General features: G+C 44.1%; 1 protein-coding gene across 1 annotated transcript in view; it reads left to right on the forward strand.

Annotated features, from left to right (window-relative positions):
- Positions 1-20,698, forward strand: part of ccni (cyclin I) — a 93,722-nt gene extending 73,024 nt beyond the window's left edge. The window contains exons 4-7 of the mRNA XM_070871028.1: positions 11,063-11,137; positions 12,867-13,007; positions 17,476-17,706; positions 19,001-20,698. Coding sequence (XP_070727129.1) covers positions 11,063-11,137; positions 12,867-13,007; positions 17,476-17,706; positions 19,001-19,453 — 900 coding nt within the window. The 3' untranslated portion in view covers positions 19,454-20,698. The remainder of the gene's footprint in view (positions 1-11,062; positions 11,138-12,866; positions 13,008-17,475; positions 17,707-19,000) is intronic.
- The last annotated feature ends 553 nt before the right edge of the window (positions 20,699-21,251 follow it).

The following is a 21,251-nucleotide window of genomic DNA, read 5'->3' on the forward strand; positions in this document are numbered from 1 at the left end:
TGTGTGGCGCAATTATTACTTGCTACTTATCAGCCCAAGCTGGATGTTGTCCAGGTCTTGCTGTACACGGGCAAGAACTGTTTCATTACCTGAGGAGTTGCGAATGGAACTGAACACTGCAATCATTAGCGAACATCCCCACTTCTGATCTTGTGTGGAGGGAAGGTCATTGATGAAGCAGCTGAAGATGTTTGGGCCTAGGACACTGCCATGAGGAACTCCTGCAGTGATGTCCTGGGGCTGAGATGAATGGCCTCTAACAAACACAACCATCTTCCTTTGTGTGCTAGGTAGGACTCCAACCAGTGGAGAGTTTTCCACTTGGTTCCCATTGACTTCAATTTTATTCAGGCTCCTTGATGCCACACTAAGTCAAATGCTGTCTTGATGTCACTCTCTCCTCACACCTGGAATTTAGCTTTTTTTTTGTCCATGTTTGGACCAAGGTTATAATGAGGTCAGGAGCAGAGTGGTCCTGGCGGAACCCAAACTGAGCATTGGTGAGCAGGTTATTGGTGAGTACGTGCCACTTGATAACACTGTTGACAACTCCTTCCATCACTTTGCTGATGATTGCGAATAGGCTGATGGGGCGATAATTGGCTGGATTGGGCTTGTCCTGCTTTTTGGGGATGGGACATATTTGCGTAATTTTACACTTTGTCTAGTAGTTGCCAGTGTTGTACCTGTACTGGAACAGCTTGGCTAGAGGTGCGACTAGTTCTGGAGCACAAATCTACAGCACTACAGCCAGAATATTGTCGTGGCCCATAGCCTTTGCTGTGTCCAGTATGCTCAGCTGTTTCTTGATAACACATGGAGTGAATCGGAATAGCTGAATCTGGCTTCTGTGATGGTGGGGACCTCGGGAGGAGGCCGAGATAGATCATCAACTCGGCACTTTTGGCTGAAGATGGTTGTGAACGCTTCACCCTTGTCTTTTGCCATCATTGAGCATAGGGATATTGATAAATTACTAACAGGAGGAGGAGGATCTAATTGTCCACCGCAACTGAATGTAGCAAACTGCAGAACTTTGGGGCTCAATTTTCCCCAATGCTGTTTTTTGGCATACTGCAAGGGTTATGCTGTTTCTTTTTGGCCCCGACTACTCCAAAAGAAATAACCAGCAAGTTTCCTAGTTCTATTTTTTGAAATTGGCGCCACGCAGCTTGTCCTTTAGCTTTGGAGGTGGAGCCTAATGTCTGCGCCGAAAAAATTATGCCCCCCCCCCCCCCCCCCTTTTGTGCATGCGTGAAAAAAGAAAGGACGTTTTTGATGTGACTGCTATGGGCGCACATGCCCAGTACAGCTCCCGGTCTGCATTCACCAATCTTTAAAGAGCTAGTTGTATGTGAGAACTTTAATTCTCATTGGAAAAATCGGAGCTGCAATACAAGATGCAACGCGGCTCAAGGACCAAGGACTACTTACAGGGTGAAGTTGGAGGCACTAGTTACTGTGATTGAGGCCAGATGGCATGAGCTGGACACCAGCCGAGGTCTCACAAAAGTTTCAGCAAAAGAAATGAAGAAATGCTGGAACCAAGTTGCAGAAGGTTACTGTGCAATGGTGACCATCCCGAGGTCTGGAGGCCAGTGCAAAAATAAGTTAGTGTAAGTAATATTTTCATTTATTCACTGGAATGGCAATTTTAAATGTGATCATCTGTATATGTCCCACCCAGCAGAAAGACACCCTCTCTAAAAAGTTATATTTTCATCTTTGCAGAGTAAGGTGGCACACAACAAAAAGGAAAGAACTCGAACAGGAGGAGGCCCGGCAAATCTGCACCCACTGACGCTCTTGGAAGACAGGGTCACTGCTTTGATGGGTCCTGCCTGGAGAAAAGCAACCACCACTGCACAAGCTGGGCCCACACTCGAGGGAGAGGGTAAGTTCTGCAAATTCCACAGTCTGGCTTTGCTGAATGTTAAGTACTGTGCGGGCTAGCCATGCTTAGGTTCATGGGGATGTCTCTGCAGCTACGCTTCGGTTGATGCAATGTGCTATCATTCATCGTGGTCCTTCAAATGAGCCTGCTGCCTGCGCTGTGTGTGGCTACTGATAACACCCTGTCCCCTCCTCTGCTAACTATTTGTCTGTTCCGTTATATTTTGCAGAACTTGAGGCCAACCCTGACGAGGCTGAAGCCGATGCAGAAGTAGATTCAGACATTGACGAGCCTGAGGAGGAGAACATCTTCCAATCCCACCTTCCAGACCAAGAGCATGGGGTAATGGGGAGGGGGAAGGGGAGGTGATGGATGAAGCCCCCACTGTTGTACTCACTCTGGAGAAGGTACAGGTGTCTCCCATTGAGGTGCCAGCCCCTTTCCTGTGTGGTACAAGTGTTGGTGGGACACTCCATGATTTCCCACCATCCGAGGCTGTGGGTCCCAGTGAGATGCAGCAAGCCAAACCCAGGGTGAAGAGGGGAAGGAGAGCTCGACAGTGCTCTCCTGAGGTATAGGATCTAACAGATGTGGTTCAGATGATGGCAATGAGTGCGGAGAGCATTGACCTTGCATGATAACTCCTGGACACCAGTGGGGTGGATGATGAGATATTGGGACTGTTGGGAGAAGTAACAACACTGTCACGAGAAATGGGAACACTAGCCAGGAACATGAGAGGGGGAATGTCTCATTCAGCTAAAACCACGTCGGTGCACATGATGGAATGTCGCAGGTAGCTGATGCGCTGTCAGTGAACATGAGAAAGGGAATGTTGCAGGTAGTTGAAACACTATTGGCGAACGTGTCAGGGTACGAGAGAAAGAATGTCGGAGTTAGCTGCTGCAATAAGGGAACACGCCCAGACCCCACGCCCATTGACAGAGTCAACTGCCACTCCCACACTAATCCCCAGACCAGCCTCTGAAGAGGCCCAAGCCGGGCCTTCCACATTACCGCCTCTCCCCACCCCCATCAAGAAGTGCGCATTACCCGAGATATTCGAAAGAATAAGCTTGGCACCAACCCGAGTAACACTGTGCCACCACCTGCGGGCAGGGGTGGAGTCAACAAGAACAAGCGCAACGGGCGGTCTTAGAATAAGGTGGAGGAGAGATGGGTGCAGCCTTTCTTTGCTGTTGTTACTGTTGTAACTGTTCTCAAATTAAAAGTTTTTTGTTAATGATATAAATTTACAAGTTTAAAAGTTTGTACGTGATCTTAAAGTTTGTAAGTGATCTTGTTTGATACTGGAATATTTTTATTAAAGTTAAGTACAAACAAGTGTTAAACTTTTGAATAAAATATATTTTAAATTATAACTGAATCATTTTCATTATTTGTTCCATTAACACAACACAACATTACGGAACGGGTTCAAGCAGTAACATGGTCCATTTGGAATAGTTGCCGCTGAGCCTTCAGGCAGCAAAGTGTTCACGGATGAGCTGCTGGTGCAAGGCTCGAGCAATCGTTAAAGGGCCATGACTTCCTTGACCTCCTCCGCCTCGTCGTCATCCTCCTCATCATCAGCCACTCTCACCTTAGGTGGGTCTTCTACTACCTGCTGCTGCTACCTCATGATGGCTAAGTTATGCAGCATGCAGCACACAACAGTGAACTGACCGACAATCTCAGGGGGGTATTGCAAGTAGCCTCCGGAATAGTCCTGGCATCGGAAACGCTGTTTCAAGGTGCCAATCTTGTGCTCTCTTATGCTGCGCGCTGCAATGTGCGACATGTTGTATTCCCGGTCAGCTTCTGTCCGGGTTAGGCGTAGGGGCATCATGAGCCAGGTGGTAAGGCCGTACCCTTTGTCTCCCAGTAGCCAGCTCTGCCCTTCTGGCTGCTGCTGAACCATGACAGAAACAACGCTCTCACGTAGGATGAACACATCATGGGTGCTCCCAGGGTATCTTGCATCAACTGACATGATGCAATGCATGTAGTTAAACACGAGCTGCACATTAACGGAGTGGAAGCTTTTTCTGTCCCTGTACATCTCGGAATCCTCCAAAGGTGCTCACAAGGCGATGTGGGTACAATCAATGCAACCCTGTACCTTTGGGAAGCCAGCAATCCTGGAGAAGCCCACAGCCCTTTCACACATTGGCAGTCATGGGGAACTTTATATAGTCATTCCTCTGGGCATATAGTGCAGCAGTCACCTGCCAAATGCAGATATGTGTTGCTGTTGAGAAATGGCGCACACATCCCCAGTTGTGGCCTGGAACGATCCAGATGCATAGAATGAAAGTACATCTGTAACCTTCACTTCAACTGACAAAGTAGCCCTCCTGACACTTCTAGGTTGCTGTCTGCCTTTACTAACTCTCAGATCTCGGTTACAAATTATTTGCGGAAACGCAACCTTCTCTCACAGTCTGCATCACTCAGGTGCAGGTACGAACGCCTGTCTCGATATACCCAACTTCAGTAAGGCCTTCTGCCCATCATCCTATGTACTGTTAGGTTCCTTATGCGATGCCGTCGAATCAATTGTCTCCACAGCAACATCATGCAGAAGGCTTGCACGAGGTATGGCATTGTCAGTATTGCTCCAATGATTAAATTGTACCTTTGCAAGAAGCTCAAAACAGCAAGACAAGCTTCGTCGTTGTCTCTCTCCCCAAGGTCAACGCCCTACTATGGACCACACCCCCAGGTCTGGGCATGTGCAATAGGCTTGCTTAGATCGGGAAACACCGCCCACTCTGCCGGGCTTCATTTGATGCTGCTGCAATAGTGTAAGGGTTCTCGTCCCTTCACTTCAGCTTCCACCCTCACCCCCCCCCCCCCCCCCCCCCCCCCACCACCGCTGCCTGGACTTCATTTAATGTTGCTGCATAGTGTAAGGGCTCTCATCCCTCCAGTTTGGCTTCCACCCCCACCCGGGCTTCATTTAATGTTGCTGCATAGTCTAAGGGTTTTCATCCCTTCGGTTCGGCTTCCAACCCCTCCCCCCCGTCCCCAGGCTTCTTTTGAAGCCGAGCCACTGTATCTGAGCGAGGGAGTGATTCTGCCAGCCAATGCTCCAACCCTCGAGCCCGGTTTGGAGATGTTTGGTGGTGGTGTGGCACTTTGGAAAAAAAATCCAAAATTAAAGAATTGCATTCAACTTCCATTTTCTGCGTTTTAAGTTTGAAAAAAATTAAGCTTGATGTATATTTAATGTGCTCTTGACTCCCTCCAAAACTTTGCATAAAAACAATGGCGTCGTTCTGCGTCGATTTTTTGATGTGTTGGTTTTTCTTAAATGCCTAGAAGGTCTCTTGGGAGTGGTCACATACGCCGTCCGAGGAGAAATGTAAGTTGGCCATAAAAGGGCGCAGCCGTCGGAGGAGGCCACAGGAGCGGGAGCGGCAATTCGGGAGAGCCATAAAAGGACACTGCCATCAGAGGAGGCCACAGGAGCAGGAGCAGCAGTTCGGGAGACCTATAAAAGGGCGTAGCCATCGGAGGAGGTCACAGGAGCGGGAGCGGCAGTTCAGGAGACGCATAAAAGGGCGCGGCCGTCGGAGGAGGCCACAGGAGCGGGAGCGGCAATTTGGGAGAGCCATAAAAGGACCCGGCCGTCAGAGGAGGCCAGCTGGTGCAGGGGCAGAAGGAAAGAAGTAAAAAGAAATCGAAGTGTGACGTCGCAGCCAAGTGGGTAAGTGATTGGCTGGTGGATTGGTGAGTATTTAATCTTTTTCTTTTACTTTTCTTATCAGTAGGAAGCCTTTGGCATTGTTGCCAAATTAAGTTAATCTAAGTGTTAAGTCATGGCAGGAGAGCCCAGACCCGTGTCATGCTCCTCCTGTGCTGTGTGGGAAATCAGGGACATTTCCAGTGTCCCTGACTACTATGTTTGTGGGAAGTGTATCCAGCTGCAGTTCCTGTCAGACCACATGACGGCACTGGAGCTGCGCATGGATTCACTCTGGAGCATCTGCAATGCTGAGGATGTCGTGAATAGCACGTTTAGTGAGTTGGTCACACCGCAAGTAAAGGTTACACAGGCAGATAGGGAATGGGTGACCATCAGGCAGAGCAGGAGTCCCCTGCAGACATCTCCCTCCAAAACAGATATACCACTTTGAATACTGTTGGGGGGAGATGGCTCATCAGGGGAAGGCAACCAAGTTCAAGGCACCATGGGTGGCTCTGCTGCACAGGAGGGCAGGAAAAAGAGTGGGAGAGCTATAGTGGTAGCAGATTCTATTGTAAGGGGAAGAGATAGGCGTTTCTGTGGCCGCAATCGAGACTCCAGGGTGGTATGTTGCCTCCCTGGTGCAAGGGTCAAGGATGTCTCGGAGCGGCTGCAAAGCAGTCTGGAGGGAGAGGGTGAACAGTCAGTTGTCGTGGTGCATATAGGTACCAACGATATAGGTTAAAAAAAACAGCATGAGGTCCTACAAGCTGAATTTAGGAAGCTAGGAGTTAAATTAAAAAGTAGGACCTCAAAGGTAGTAATCTCAGTGTCACGTGCTAGTCAGAGTAGGAACAGCAGGATAGTTAAGATGAATACGTGGCTTGAGGAATGGTGCAAGGAGGGAGGGATTCAAATTCCTGGGACATTGGAACTGGTTCTGGGGGAGGTGGGACCAGGACAAACCGGACGGTCTGCACCTGGGCAGGACCGGAACCGATGTCCTAGGGGGGAGTGTTTACTAGTGCTGTTGGGGGGGGGTTCAAACTAATATGGCAGGAGGATGGGAATCTATGCAGGGAGACAGAGGGAAGTAAAATGGGGGCAGAAGCAAAAGGTAGAAAGGAGATGAGGAAAAGTGGAGGGCAGAGAAATCGAAGGCAAAAATCAAAAAGGGCCACATTACAACATAATTCTAAAAGAACAAAGAGTGTTCAAACAACAAGCCTGAAGGCTCTGTGTCTCAATGCGAGGAGCATTCGTAATAAGGTGGATGAATTAACTGCGCAGATATCTGTTAACAGATATGATGTAATTGGGATTACGGAGACATGGCTCCAGGGTGACCAAGGCTGGGAACTCAACATCCAGAGGTATTCAGTATTCAGAAAGGAAAAGGAGGTGGGGTAGCATTGCTGGTTAAATAGGAGATTAACGCAATAGTAAGGAAAGACATTAGCTTGGTTGATGTGGAATCTGTATGGGTAGAGCTGCGGAACACCAAAGGACAGAAAACGCTAGTGGGAGTTATGTACAGACCACCAAACAGTAGTAGTGAGACTGGGGATGGCATCAAACAGGAAACTAGGGATGCGTGCAATAAAGGTACAGCAGTTATCATGGGTGACTTTAATCTATATATAGATTGGGCTAACCAAACTGGTAGCAATACGGTGGAGGAGGATTTCCTGTAGTGTATAAGGGATGGTTTTCTAGACCAATGTGTCGAGGAACCAACTAGAGAGCTGGCCATCCTAGACTGGGTGTTATGTAATGAGAGAGGATTAATTAGCAATCTTGTTGTGCAAGGCCCCTTGGGGAAGAGTGACCATAATATGGTAGAATTCTTCATTAAGATGGAGAGTGACACAGTTAATTCAGGGACTAGGGTCCTGAACTTAAAGAAAGGTAACTTCGATGGTATAAGACGTGAATTGGCTAGGATAGACTGACGAATTATACTTAAAGGATTGACGGTGGATAGGCAATGGCTGACATTTAAAGATCACATGGATGAACTTCAACAATTGTACATCCTGTCTGGCGTAAAAATAAAACGGGGAAGGTGGCTCAACCGTGGCTAACAAGGGAAATTAGGATGGTGTTAAATCCAAGGAAGAGGCATATAAATTGGCCAGAAAAAGCAGCAAACCTGAGAATTGGGAGAAATTTAGAATTCAGCAGAGGACGACAAAGGGTTTAATTAGGAGGGGGAAAATAGAGTATGAGAGGAAGCTTGCAGGGAGCATAAAAACTGACTGCAAAAGCTTCTATAGATATGTGAAGAGAAAAAGATTAGTGAAGACAAATGTAGATTCCTTACAGTCAGAATCAGCGGAATTTATGATGGGGAGCAAAGAAATGGCAGTCGAATTGAACAAATACTTTGGTTCTGTCTTCACTAAGGAAGACACAAATAACTTTCCAGAAATACTAGGGGAACGAGGGTCTAGCGAGAAGGAGGAACTGAAGGAAATCCTTATTAGTCAGGAAATTGTGTTCGGGAAATTGATGGGATTGAAGGCCGATAAATCCCCAGGACCTGATAGTCTACATCCCAGAGTACTTAAGGAAGTGGCCCTAGAAATAGTGGATGCATTGGTGGTCACTTTCTAACATTCTATCGACTCTAGATCAGTTCCTATGGATTGGAGGGTAGCTAATGTAACCCCATTTTTAAAAAATGAGGGAGATAGAAAACAGTATTATAGACCGGTTAGCCTGACATCGATAGTGGGGAAAATGTTGGAATCAATTATTAAAGATGTAATAGTAGCGCATTTGGAAAGCAGTGACAGGATCGGTCCAAGTCAGCATGGATTTATGAAAGGGAAATCATGCTTGACAAATCTTCTAGAATTTTTTGAGGATGTAACTAGTAGAGTGGACAAGGGAGAACCAGTGGATGTGGTGTATTTGGACGTTCAGAAGGCTTTTGACAAGGTCCCACACATGAGATTGGTGTGCAAAATTAAAGCACATGGTATTGGGGGTAATGTATTGACGTGGATAGAGAACTGGTTGGCAGACAGGAAGCAAAGCGTAGGAATAAACGGGTCCTTTTCAGAATTGTAGGCAGTGACTAATGGGGTACCGCAAGGTTCAGTGCTGGGACCCCAGCTATTTACAATAAACATTGATGATTTGGACGAAGGAATTGAATGTAATATCTCCAAGTTTGCAGATGACACTAAGCTGGGTGGCAGTGTGAGCTGTGAGGAGGATGCTAAGAGGCTGCAGGGTGACTTGGACAGGTTAGGTGAGTGGGCAAATACATGGCAGATGAAGTATAATGTGGATAAATGTGAGGTCATCCACTTTGGTGGCAAAAACAGGAAGGCAGAATATTATCTGAATTGTGACAGATTAGGAAAAGGGGAGGTGCAACGAGACCTGGATGTCATGGTACATCAGTCATTGAAAGTTGGCATGCAAGTACAGTAGGCAATGAAGAAGGCAAATGGCATGTTGGCCTTCATAGCGAGAAGATTTGAGTACAGGAGCAGGGAGGTCTTACTGCAGTTGTGCAGGGCCTTGGTGAGGTCACACCTTGAATATTGTGTACAGTTTTGGTCTCCTAATCTGGGGAAGGACATTCTTGCTATTGAGGGAGTGCAGCAAAGGTTCACCAGACTGATTTCCGGGATGGCAGGACTGACATATGAAAGACTGAATCGACTAGGCTTATATTCAATGGAATTTAGAAGAATGAGAGGGGACCTCATATAAAATTCTGATGGGATTGGACAGGTTAGATGCAGGAAGAATGTTCCCGATGTTGGGGAAGTCTAGAACCAGGGGTCACAGTCTAAGGATAAGAGTTAAGCCATTTAGGACCGAGATGAGGAGAAACTTCTTCACTCAGAGAATTGTGAACCTGTGGAATTCTCTACCACAGAAAGTTGTTGAGGCCAGTTCATTGGATATAGTCAAAAGGGAGTTAGATGTGGCCCTTATGGCTAAAGGGATCAAGGGGTATGGAAAGAAAACAGGAATGGGGTACTGAGGTTGCATGATCAGCCACGATCATATTGAATGGTGATGCAGGCTCGAAGGGCCGAATGGCCTACTCCTGCACCTATTTTCTATGTTTCTAAACTTGCATAAATGTGAAAAACTGGCGCACACTTCAGCATGATGCAAAAAAAACGAACCTAAAAAAATCGTAACTGAGTTACGCTGGCGCACAAGCTTTGGGGAAATTTGGATTTTTAAATTTAGGCCAAAAAAATGGCGCGAATCACTATGGAAAATTGAGCCCTTGATCTATTCCTTTGATTGTGGGATCGCTTAGCTTTGTCTCTGCAATGCTGCTTTTGCTGTTTTGCATTTGTGTATTCCTGTGTTGCAGCTTCACTAGGTACGCCTTTTGCTGCTCCAATCAAGCTCTTTCGCACTCCTCATTGAACTAGGATTGGTCCCTTGGCTTGAGGGGTATGCAGGGGCATGAGGTTACAGATTGTGGTGGAATACAATTCTGCTGCTGCTGATGGCCCACAGAGCCTCGTGGATTCTGGGCTTTGTGCTGCTAGATCTGTTATGAATCTATCCCATTTAGCACGATGGTAAAGGCACATAACACGATGGAGGGTGTCCTCAGCATGAAGACGGATTGTGTGGTGTCATTCCTACCAATATTGTCATGGGCAGATGCATCTATGACAAGTGGATTGGTGAGGACAAGGTCAAGTAGGTTTTTCCCTCGTGTTGGTTCTCTCACCACCTGCGGTAGGCCTAGTCTAGCAGTTATGTCCTTTTGGTCTTAGCCAGCTCGATCAGTAGGGGTGCTAATGAACTACTCTTGGTGCTGGACATTGAAATCCCCCACCCAGAGTACATTCTGTAAGATGATTCCAATAGGAAATTTGGGAACAACCTCTTTATGCTCAGAATGTGGAATGTGCTACCACAAGGAGTAGTTGAGGTGAATAGCATAGATGCATTTAAGGGGAAGCTAGATTTTAAAAAAATGGAGGTGAAATGAATAGAAAGTTATACTGATGGGGCTAGATGAAGTGGGTGGAGGAGGCTCATGTGATCATAAAGATTGGCTTAGACTATTTATGCTGTATATTCTATGTAAAAAATGATATGCTGTTGCAAACTTTTTAAATGCTTTTTTTTGAATTTTTTCCAAAAGTTACATGGGCAGCCACATGTAATCACAAGATATTAAAGCATAAAGCTTCACTCATTGGCAGATATCTATATTTGACATTCTGGAGCTTCTATTTTATCAAGTGCACTGTAGTAAGCAGTTGGATATATATTCAGATTCAGGACTTAGCTCACATAACCATAGTAAGGTACTTTGCATTTTATACATTCAAAGTCATGGAGAACAATTTGCAACTTTAACCACAGTGTGAATAATGCACAACTGGCACACTGTTTGATTCCTTGGAATTAAGCATTTTAAATATGAGCTGCTTAATTTAATACTTTGAAGAATTAATTTTACTTTTTGTTATTTTAAGGCCCGCCCAAAGTATCTGTGGTGTATAGCCATCAGTTGTTTCTTCCTGGCAGCTAAAACCAATGAAGAAGATGAGGTTGGTAGATTACCTAATTTTTTTTTAATTGGCAAAATGTATTTAATTTCTCTGCTCTGCTCTGCTCTTCCCCTCCTATCATCCCCAAATGCAGATGTGTTGCAAACCATTCCCCAAATTAAGGCTGGATAGGTAATGTGCTCTAGCTCGTAAATGTGTGTATTCATGAGCGGCTTGTGTTTTTTTCTATTGACTGTACAGCTGAGATTGGGAATTTGTTAAGGCCATCTTACTATTTTGTGCACAGCATATTGAAATGCCAAAGCCACTATTTCATGCATTTTATGACTTTTGAAAATGCTTCAAGTTAATTTTAAGATCAGTACGTAAAGACTGTAATGCTGTATGCCTTGTTTTCATTTTACCTGTTCGAATATGAGTTAAATTACATCTTCCCAGACAGATCACTCTACCCTAATCTTTAGCAGATGCTATCGAGCAGAAAGAAAACCCTTAGAACATAAGAACATAGAATTAGGAACAGGAGTAGGCCATCTAGCCCCTCAAGCCTGCTCAGCCATTCAACAAGATCATGGCTGATCTGGCCGTGGACACAGCTCCACTTACCCGCTACAGATGTTAAACTAACCGGCCTATTGTCTGCCCCTTTTTTTAAACAGAGGCGTTACATTAGCTGCTTTCCAATCCGCTGGTACCTCCCCAGAGTCCAGAGAATTCTGGTAGATTATAACGAATGCATCTGCTATAACTTCCGCCATCTCTTTTAATACCCTGGGATACATTTCATCAGGACCAGGGGACTTGTCTACCTTGAGTCCCATTAGCCTGTCCAGCACTACCCCCCCAGTGATAGTGATTGTCTCAAGGTCCTCCCTTCCCACATTCCTGTGACCAGCAATTTTTGGCATGGTTTTTGTGTCTTCCACTGTGAAGACCGAAGCAAAATAATTGTTTAAGGTCTTAGCCATTTCCACATTTCCCATTATAAAATCCCCCTTCTCATCTTCTAAGGGACCAACATTTACTTTAGTCACGCTTTTCCATTTTATATATCTGTAAAAGCTTTTACTATCTTTTTTTATGTTTTGTGCAAGTTTACCTTCGTAATCTATCTTTCCTTTATTGCTTTTAGTCATTCTTTGCTGTTGTTTAAAATTTTCCCAATCTTCTAGTTTCCCACTAACCTTGGCCACCTTATACGCATTGGTCTTTAATTTGATGCTCTCCTTTATTTCTTTGGTTATCCATGGCTGGTTATCCCTTCTCTTACCGCCCTTCTTTTTCACTGGACCCTTGAAGCTGTGGCTTCCAAACCTAACACTGAAACTGCTCTAAAAGAGATGATCAGTCTCTGTCCTGGAAGACATACAGGCCTTCTGCAGCATCAAAGTTAAAGGTTATTGAATGCTTGTTTCAGAATGACACTACATAATGCACGTTTTAATTATGGTTATCTTAACTTGTGAAAATAAGTGTTATATTGCAAGGTATTCAGTATCATTTATATTTCTGGCTAGACCAAAAATTTGTACCATTGTGACCACTTACAAATATGGAAATGATCCTCATTAGGACTCTTCAGAGGTGCCTCAGATGTATAAGAACATCCTTATACGCTCAATTAACAGAGCAATAAAGTGGATTTCTACTGCTTCCAGGGAATTCGAAGATACATGTACAATTCTTCATTTTTGTTTGAGTCTGTTTATTCTGGTTCAATGCATATCTGGTTTTATTAAAGTCAGTCACTTGTATTTCTCCTCTACAGATCATTCCATCTCTAAGGGACATGGTAAAGAACAGCAATTGTGGTTGTTCATCTGCAGATATTCTGAGAATGGAGAGGATTATACTGGATAAACTGAACTGGGATCTGCATACAGCAACACCTTTGGATTTCCTTCACATTGTAAATACATTTTCTGAAAATTTCGCAAAAAGCATTAGAGTAAATTACTTTGAAGTTAAAGCTCCATATGAGTTTTCATACAAATACTTTATGGCTGTTTAGACCTAGTAATTTATCTGCAAGAACATCATTCCCTAGTGAGAAGGTGGATATGCAAACTTCAATTGCCTATGTGTATCCATAGCCAGCTACTAAAACATATAGAAGACTGATGTAAACTGATTTAGTGTGCGCTTGCCAGGGAGGTAACAGTAGACACATTTTTTGATGAGGTAACAGAGGGTGGATGAGGGCAGTGCTGTTGATGCTGTGCATATGGACTTTAAAAAGGTGTTTGTTAAAGTACCACATATTAGGCTTGTTGGCAAAATTGAAGCCCATGGAATAAAAGGGGCAGTAGCAGCATGGATACAAAATTGGCTAAGGGATAGAAAACAGAATTATGGTGAACAGCTGTTTTTCGGACTGGAGGGAGGTATACAATGGTGTTCACGAAGGTTCAGTACTAGGACCATTGCGGTATTTGAAAGCCATTAATGATTTGTACTTGGGGGTACAGAGCACAATTTCTAAAACCCAATCCTCATGCTTACTATTTTTCACAACATTCTATGTCTCTTTTAATCTAATACTACCCTTAACTTCTTTAGTTAGCCACGTGTGGATCACTTTTCCCATGGAGTTTTTATTTCTCAATGGAATCTATATTCATTGAGAATTTTGGAGTATTTCTTTAAATGTTTGCCAGTATTGTGTCCAATTCTGGGCACCTCACCTTAGGAAGGACGTGAAGGCTTTGGAGAGAGTACAGAAGAGATTTACTAGAATGGTTCCAGGGATGAGTGAATATAGTTACGTAGATAGACTAGAGAAGCTGGGGTTGTTCTCCTTGAAGCAGAGAAGGCTCAGGAAATTTGATCGAGGTGTTTAACATCATGAAGAATTTAGATAGAGTAAATAAAGAGAAGATGTTTCCAAGGGCTGAAGGTTTGATAACCATGGGGCACAGATTTAAGGGTGATTGACAAAAGAACCAGAGGCGACACAGAGTGGTTAGGATTTGGAACGCACTGCCTGACAGGGTGGTGGATACAGATTCAATAGTAGCCTTCAAAAGGGAATTGAATAAATAGTCGCAGGAGAAAAAATTGCTTGGATATGGGGAATGGGACTAACTGGATTGCTGTTTGAAAGAGCCGGCACAGACTCGATGGGCCAAATGGCTGCCTCCTGTGCTGTAACATTCTGTTATTCTATGATCCTCTGTCAAATAGACTTTCTCTCCTGGAGAAATAACCTCTCCATCAAATAAACTTTCCTTCCCTTTTTTTCTCCGCCCCCTTCACCACTAAAAATGACCCCAGAACTTGGAAATTGATCAGGAGCGAAGGCGTGTTGCACTGCTGCATGATGCAACATGCTATGCTATTAGTTTGTCTTGATATCTCTACTCTGCATGTTTATTTTGAAATATATTTCTTAGAAAATGTCTGCACTGTTCACTGGTATTTCAGTCAGATGACATGTGATCCAGCTATTCGTGTGGAGCTGTATATTATGTACTACACCATTGCAAGTTTGTGCTCCCGATTTCTTTTCTCTTTTCCACCCCCCCTCCCCAGCCTCCTTCCTTTCTCCAAATCTGGTGAGTTCTGAAGTACACCCTTCTAGAATGAGGGATGGAACATTGCAGTAGTTAACAGTAGTGACCAGAGCTAAAGTTACCATTGAGGCAATGCCTCAGTAACTGTATCTATCTGCATACACAGTCATGGTTGATACTGGACTATAAAGAACTGGTGCGATGGTAATCTGATTCCACCCCAGCCCCCCGCTTTCTGGTACAGGTGGAGCGACCGAGGTTGTTCCGGATTCCGGATATTTGCGGATTTCGGAACGTCTTTCCGACTTCCCGAGTCCGGAAATCCCTGGGCCGAGGTAAGGGCGGTGGGGGGGTAAAAGAGGACTTGGGGAGGGGGCCTGGGGAGACCGCAGGAAGGGGCCTGGGGAGCTCGGGGGAGGGGTCTGGGGAGTCCCAACGGTGGAGTGGGGGTTTCGACGGTTCCGTGTTCGGCAGCATGGGTTACGGGTCACAGGTCGGCAGCCGGGAAAAACCTGCAAAAAAAAAAAGGTTTTATTTTTTAATTGTTTTTCAGCAATTTAGTAGGTAAGGGTTTTGTGAAATTAAATTTTTTGTTTTTTGGAAATTTTTGGGGTGTTTTCCCCCCTTCCGAGGCCCAACTCGGTAATTAGTTTAAAAAAAATGTCCGGATTTCGGAACATTTTCTGGATTCTGAACGACCCCGCCACGGATCAGCCCGGTGTCCAGATTCCGGAACATTCATAATTTTGGAACTCCGGATTTCGGACACTCAACCTGTATTGAAATGGCTGGTTTCCTTTGACTATAGCAGTGTAGTCGAGTGACTGGGCAGAAACCCATGCATATTGGAACTCCACCATGCTAATGCTGGTATTGAGGATGCTTTTGCATCCTATTTCTGCCATAATGTGTTAAATACTACGGTTTAAACACCGTCTTATGTTGATGTACAATGTAGGGAGTACGTACATCGTAACCCTTGGAAACCATTATTCTTCCATGGATTTCATGAATTTGGAAAAAAATAACTTCTCTCCTCTTGTCAGGTTTCAGCACCTCCTCACAGTGCAGCTGAGATAAAGAACTCAGCAGGCAGGGGAATGGACTGGCTTTCCTATAGTCTGTGGCACCTCCTGCCCTCTTAGTATTCATACAGGTGTTTTCTAGAATGTTTATATTGTGTCTTGATTGATTTTCTCTGACATTCTTCCTACTGGAATTTGACTACAGTAGATCTTGTAAAACTGGTTGTGAGCAGCTTAGTCGTGCAGACCAGGAACAACCTAGTTTCAATTGATGTTGAGTTAGCTGATCTTGGGTGGGGTGGGACTAGAAGCTGCCAGTTAGCCTCAGCACCCTGGGATGAAGGGAAAAACCCCAAGACATTGCTGCAGGAGTTCCTCAGGGCAATGTCCTAGGCCCAACCATCTTCAGCTGCTTCATCAATGACCTCCTCTCCATCATAAGGTCAAAAGTGGGGATGTTCGCTAATAACTGCACAGTATTCAGTGTCATTCGCAGCTCCTCAGATAATGAAGCAGTCCATGCCCACATGCAGCAAGACCTGGATGACATTCAGGCTTCAGCTGATAAGTGACATTCGCGCCACACAAGTGCCAGGCAATGACTATCTCCAACAACCGCCTCTAACCACTGCCTCTTGACATTCAACGGCATTACCATTGTTGAATCCCACACCATCAGCATCGTGGGTGTCACCATTGATCAGAAACTTAACTGAACCAGCCACATAAATACTGTGCCAACAAGAGCAAGTCAGAGGCTCTGTATTCTGTGGCGAGTGTCTCACGTCCTGACTCCCCAAAGCCCTTCCGCCATTTACAAGGCACAAGTCAGCAGTGTGATGGAATACTCTCCACTTGCCTGGATGAGTGCAGCTCCAACAGCACTCAAGAAGCTCGACACCATCCAGAACAGAGCAGCCCGCTTTATTGGCACCCCATCCACCACCTTCAACATTCACTCCCTCCACCACCGGCACACTGTGGCTACAGTGTGTGCTACAAGATGCACTGCAACAACTCCCCAAGGCTTCTTTGGCAGCACCTCCCAAACCCGTGCCTCTACCACCTAATAGATAAGGCCAGCAGGCACATGGGAACACCATCACCTGCCGGTTCCCCTCTAAGTTACAAACCATCCTGACTTGGAAATATATCATCGTTCCTTCGTCGGATCAAAATCCTGGAACTCCCTCCCTAACTGCACTGTGGGAGTTACCCTCACCATATGGACTGCAGTGGTTAAAGAAGGCGGCTCACCCCACCATCTTCGAGCGTAATTAGGGATGGGCAATAAATGCTGGCCTTGCCAGCAACGCCCACATCCTCTGAACGAATATTTTTTTTAATTGCCTAGGTTCCGCACTCTTAATTGGTATCCAGTGACCTCTGCTGAAAGTGAGTCTGTATGGATGGCAGGTGAGAATAGGATTAGATTTCTCTGCAGTGCATCTCTGTGCTACTGCTTTATGGTCAAATAGCTTGCCAACATTTGTCTAGGAGACCAGTACATCAGGTGAAGTCAGTGCTTGCTGAGGTGTGAAGAGAAGAAAATACAGATTGAACAAAACAAAAGCAAATTAATGGAGAAGGTGGGAACGATTTTTAACCAGAGAGCAAGGGATGGGTGTTGCTCAGTTTTGGAGACTTGAGCAGTCTACTCAACTGGCATTGTCAAGACAGCAAGAAAGAAAGGCGAAGCATATGCATGTGGAGGATCTTATATTCTTATTTGAAACCTGTGAATCTTCAGGATTTTTTTCATTGCTCGAGTACTCCATAGAAATATTTCATTTGTCAGTGTTGCTCAAGTGAATCTTAACCTTTTTTAATGTTTGTTTAGTTTCATGCGATGATGATGTCCAGCCGTCCCCAATTACTCAGCAATCTGCCTAAGATGAACCCATCCCAACATATTGCACTCCTTATCAGGCAGTTACAGCAGTGTGTGGCCTGTCACCAGCTTCTGCAGTTCAAGGGCTCTACACTTGCACTGGCCATCATCAGTCTCAAGCTGGAAACATCAATTCCTGATTGGCTAGCTCTCACTATTGATCTGCTGAAAAAGGCACAGGTATGAGCTAATTATATTTATCTTGGTGAGACTCGTATGAAAATGGCTAGTTTAAAAATTGTGTGTGCATATAAGTAGACCAGTTCTTAATGGGATTTGCAGATTTGGCTCAGTGCGGCTGCAGCTATTTTATTTTTGGTGCAAGTGCCCTTAGTCAAACAAGTGGAAAACAAGGATGGAAACAGTTACTCTTGACTGCAATTGGCTCACATTTATATTTTAACATAGCACAGAACCTTCACTTGCTGCAGAGCCCAGTAGCACCAGTAAAATTAAGAGTGTGCCCCACTGAACAATTTTGGGTAAAATAATGTTTCCCTTAAAGATATTTGACCCTGAAGAGATCAAAGCTACTTACCCTTATAACCTCTCTTGGTAAGCTATTTCAAATGTGAACTATCCCTTGTTGATTTAATGCTTTATGTCCTCCCTGAATCTACCCTTTTTCAGCTTATGCTCATGTTGCCTTTCATAGACTCTTTTCATAGACAACATTCCATAGACTCTGGATCAGTTCCTATGGAGTGGAGGGTAGCCAATATAACCCCACTTTTTAAAAAATGAGGGAGAGAGAAAACAGGGAATTATAGACCGGTCAGCCTGACATCGGTAGTGGGTAAAATGATGGAATCAATTATTAAGGATGTCATAGCAGCACATTTGGAAAGAGGTGACATGATGGGTCCAAGTCAGCATGAATTTGTGAAAGGGAAATCATGCTTGACAAATCTTCTGGAATTTTTTGAGGATGTTTCCAGTAGAGTGGACAAGAGAGAACCAGTTGATGTGGTGTATTTGGACTTTCAGAAGGCTTTTGACAAGGTCCCATACAAGAGATTAATGTGCAAAGTTAAAGCACATGGGATTGGGGGTAGTGTGCTGACGTGGATTGAGAACTGGTTGTCAGACAGGAAGCAAAGAGTAGGAGTAAATGGGTACTTTTCAGAATGGCAGGCAGTGACTAGTGGGGTACCGCAAGGTTCTGTGCAAATATATTTGAATGTTAAATGTACTTGGGATTAAGAGCTTTTAAGGTGTGTTCACTGCTGTCTCAAATGCTAAATATCCAAACTTTTGAAACTGCCTGGAAATGGAACTCATTTTTGTGAGAGGGTGGAATGTAATGTTTAATTTGTCAAAGATCTAATTATTGCAGGTTGACTTCCTCTGACAATATTTAATGCATCCATTAATTAGGTGCCCCCAGTACCATTTGCACTTAGCTCTTTTTTACATTGAACAAATGATATTCAAATATTTCACAAAGTAACTTTTCATTATTTTCATTTTTCAGATCGATAGCCTGCAGCTAATTCGCTGTCGAGAGCTTATGGCAGGACACCTATCCACATTTCAAGCTTCCCTACCCCCCAATGCGGTGTACATCTACAACCCCTGCAAGCAAACCATGGTCCCATGTGGTAGGGGAGTGCATAGGTTTTATTCCTCCCCTACCACAGAGCCAGAGTTTGTTGTCAAGGACGCCACCAAGAGAACTGGCAGTACAGCAGCACCCTACCGACGCCTGCATGCTTCCTATAGCTGCAAGCAGGCCTCGGCAAAACGTAAAGTAGAAGAGATGGAGGTGGATGACTTCTATGATGGCATAAAGCGTTTGTACAATGAGGACGGCAGTCAAGAAATTGTGGGGATAGATACTGTAACATCTAGCTGTGGTACAAACCTACAAATTAAAGAGGGTAGTATCTCCCCATGTCCTCCGCTTCAGCCTGTTACAGTCATCTAACTAAGAAAAGTGGCTAAAGTTTAAGACTAGAGCTACTATTACAGGGAAGAAGATATTGTTGAAGGGCATACCTTACCAGGCTGAAATGAAGTGAGCCAAACATTTTCATGCTGCTAATTTTAGTCTAACCATTTATTCAAGCCTCATAAAAAGTATAAAAAAGAATGTATTAAAAAAAATTAAAAGACCCAAAAAATGGAACAAAAAAAGTTGTAGCAATTTTTAAACCATTTTCTGTAGTGTTGTCAGTATAATTGCAACTATTTCTAAATCTTGAAAACTGTTTTTGTGCCATCTTTTCTCTGTTCCATCTTTCCTCTGTTCCAAGTCCACAATTCACTGTTACAGCCTAATTGTTGCTTACTGTTTAATTTCAACCTGTAGTTCCTTGTGCTTCAAAATATGTTTGATGTGCATGTTGTCTTATACACACTGACCTTTGCTGAAGAGGATTTTGGCGAGAAGTGTTTTTGTAACTCTTCAGGATATGTAATGTTAAACAAAAAATTGTCACGTAAATAAACACTTTCTTGTAAGTGCTTGCAACTTCAAGCTGCTTGCAAACTGCCCCAAAAGCTAAAATTGCTGGGAGGTTTTGATATGAAGAGAAGAAACAATTAACAATGCTGAGCAAATTTGTTTTATAATGGAAACAGCACTTTTGAGTTTTATTTCCAATGATTTGGAGGATATGCTGTTCTTTTGGGTCTGAAGCAAAAGTCATTTAGTTTTGTTGAGGATATGGTTGGTTTTATGTGAATTCTATGCATAGTTTTGTAAATTAATGCTAGAATCAGTTAACTGAAGTGGTGTACCACTGTTTAGAAGATGCCTATTTATTTGTCCTTTAATTGAGTTGTGCCATTTTTGGGAAACCATGAACTTGCCATAAATGTGCATCAGTTTAGTTTACACACAAACCTGAGCGTTGAACTTTTATACAAAAAACTTCAGTCATAGTTAACATCACAGTGGGTTTTATTACCAGGAATTCACATAAGATCAATAATGATTCTATAGGGGCAGTTATTTAAAATTAAACCTATTTTATCTCCACTATGCATTAACTGATCCTGAATGTGGAAAAAAGTAATCTTTGTTTATTTTTCCCTACCTGTTTCTTAAATCATCTGACTTGGTGGGCACAGTGCTCTCTCTACAGTCTGAAAAAGGTACTGCATTTTGAAAAAGTGCAGTTGTACTGCTGAGGTGCTTCTGGCAGCAATAAAGTTGTCCTTGATTCAATTGTTTTTTGCTTGCTTGCTACTTTTTACATACAGAATACCGTTTCCAAATTCTTATGTTTATAGCTGTTACACAACTATTTTTATACTATGCTGATTATTCTAAAAGCTGTTAACCCATTTGTAGCAACTGGATTGTTCTAAAGGTCAGATCCAGTATGCCTCCCGTTAGCCTACACTGATGGCGCACATAGAAATTTACAGCGCAGAAGGAGGCCATTCCGGCCGATGAAGAGCTACACGCCCCTTGGTCAGTAGCCCTAAAGGTTACATATAAACCTATGAACAATGACGGAAAGGCAAAGAGCACCCAGCCCAACCAATCTGCCTCACCACAACTGCGACACCCCTTATACTAAAACATTCGACACTCCACCCAAACCAGAGCCATGTGATCTCTTGGGAGAGGCAAAAACTAGATAAAAACCCAGGCCAATTTAGGGAGAAAAAAATCGGGGGAAATTCCTCTCCGACCCATCCAGGCGATCGAAACTAGTCCAGATCATCACTCTGGCCATATTCTATTCCCTGCAGTACTTAAATTATATCTGCTC

The sequence above is a fragment of the Pristiophorus japonicus genome, chromosome 2 (genome assembly GCF_044704955.1).
Source record: "Pristiophorus japonicus isolate sPriJap1 chromosome 2, sPriJap1.hap1, whole genome shotgun sequence".
Classification (NCBI taxonomy): domain Eukaryota; kingdom Metazoa; phylum Chordata; class Chondrichthyes; family Pristiophoridae; genus Pristiophorus; species Pristiophorus japonicus.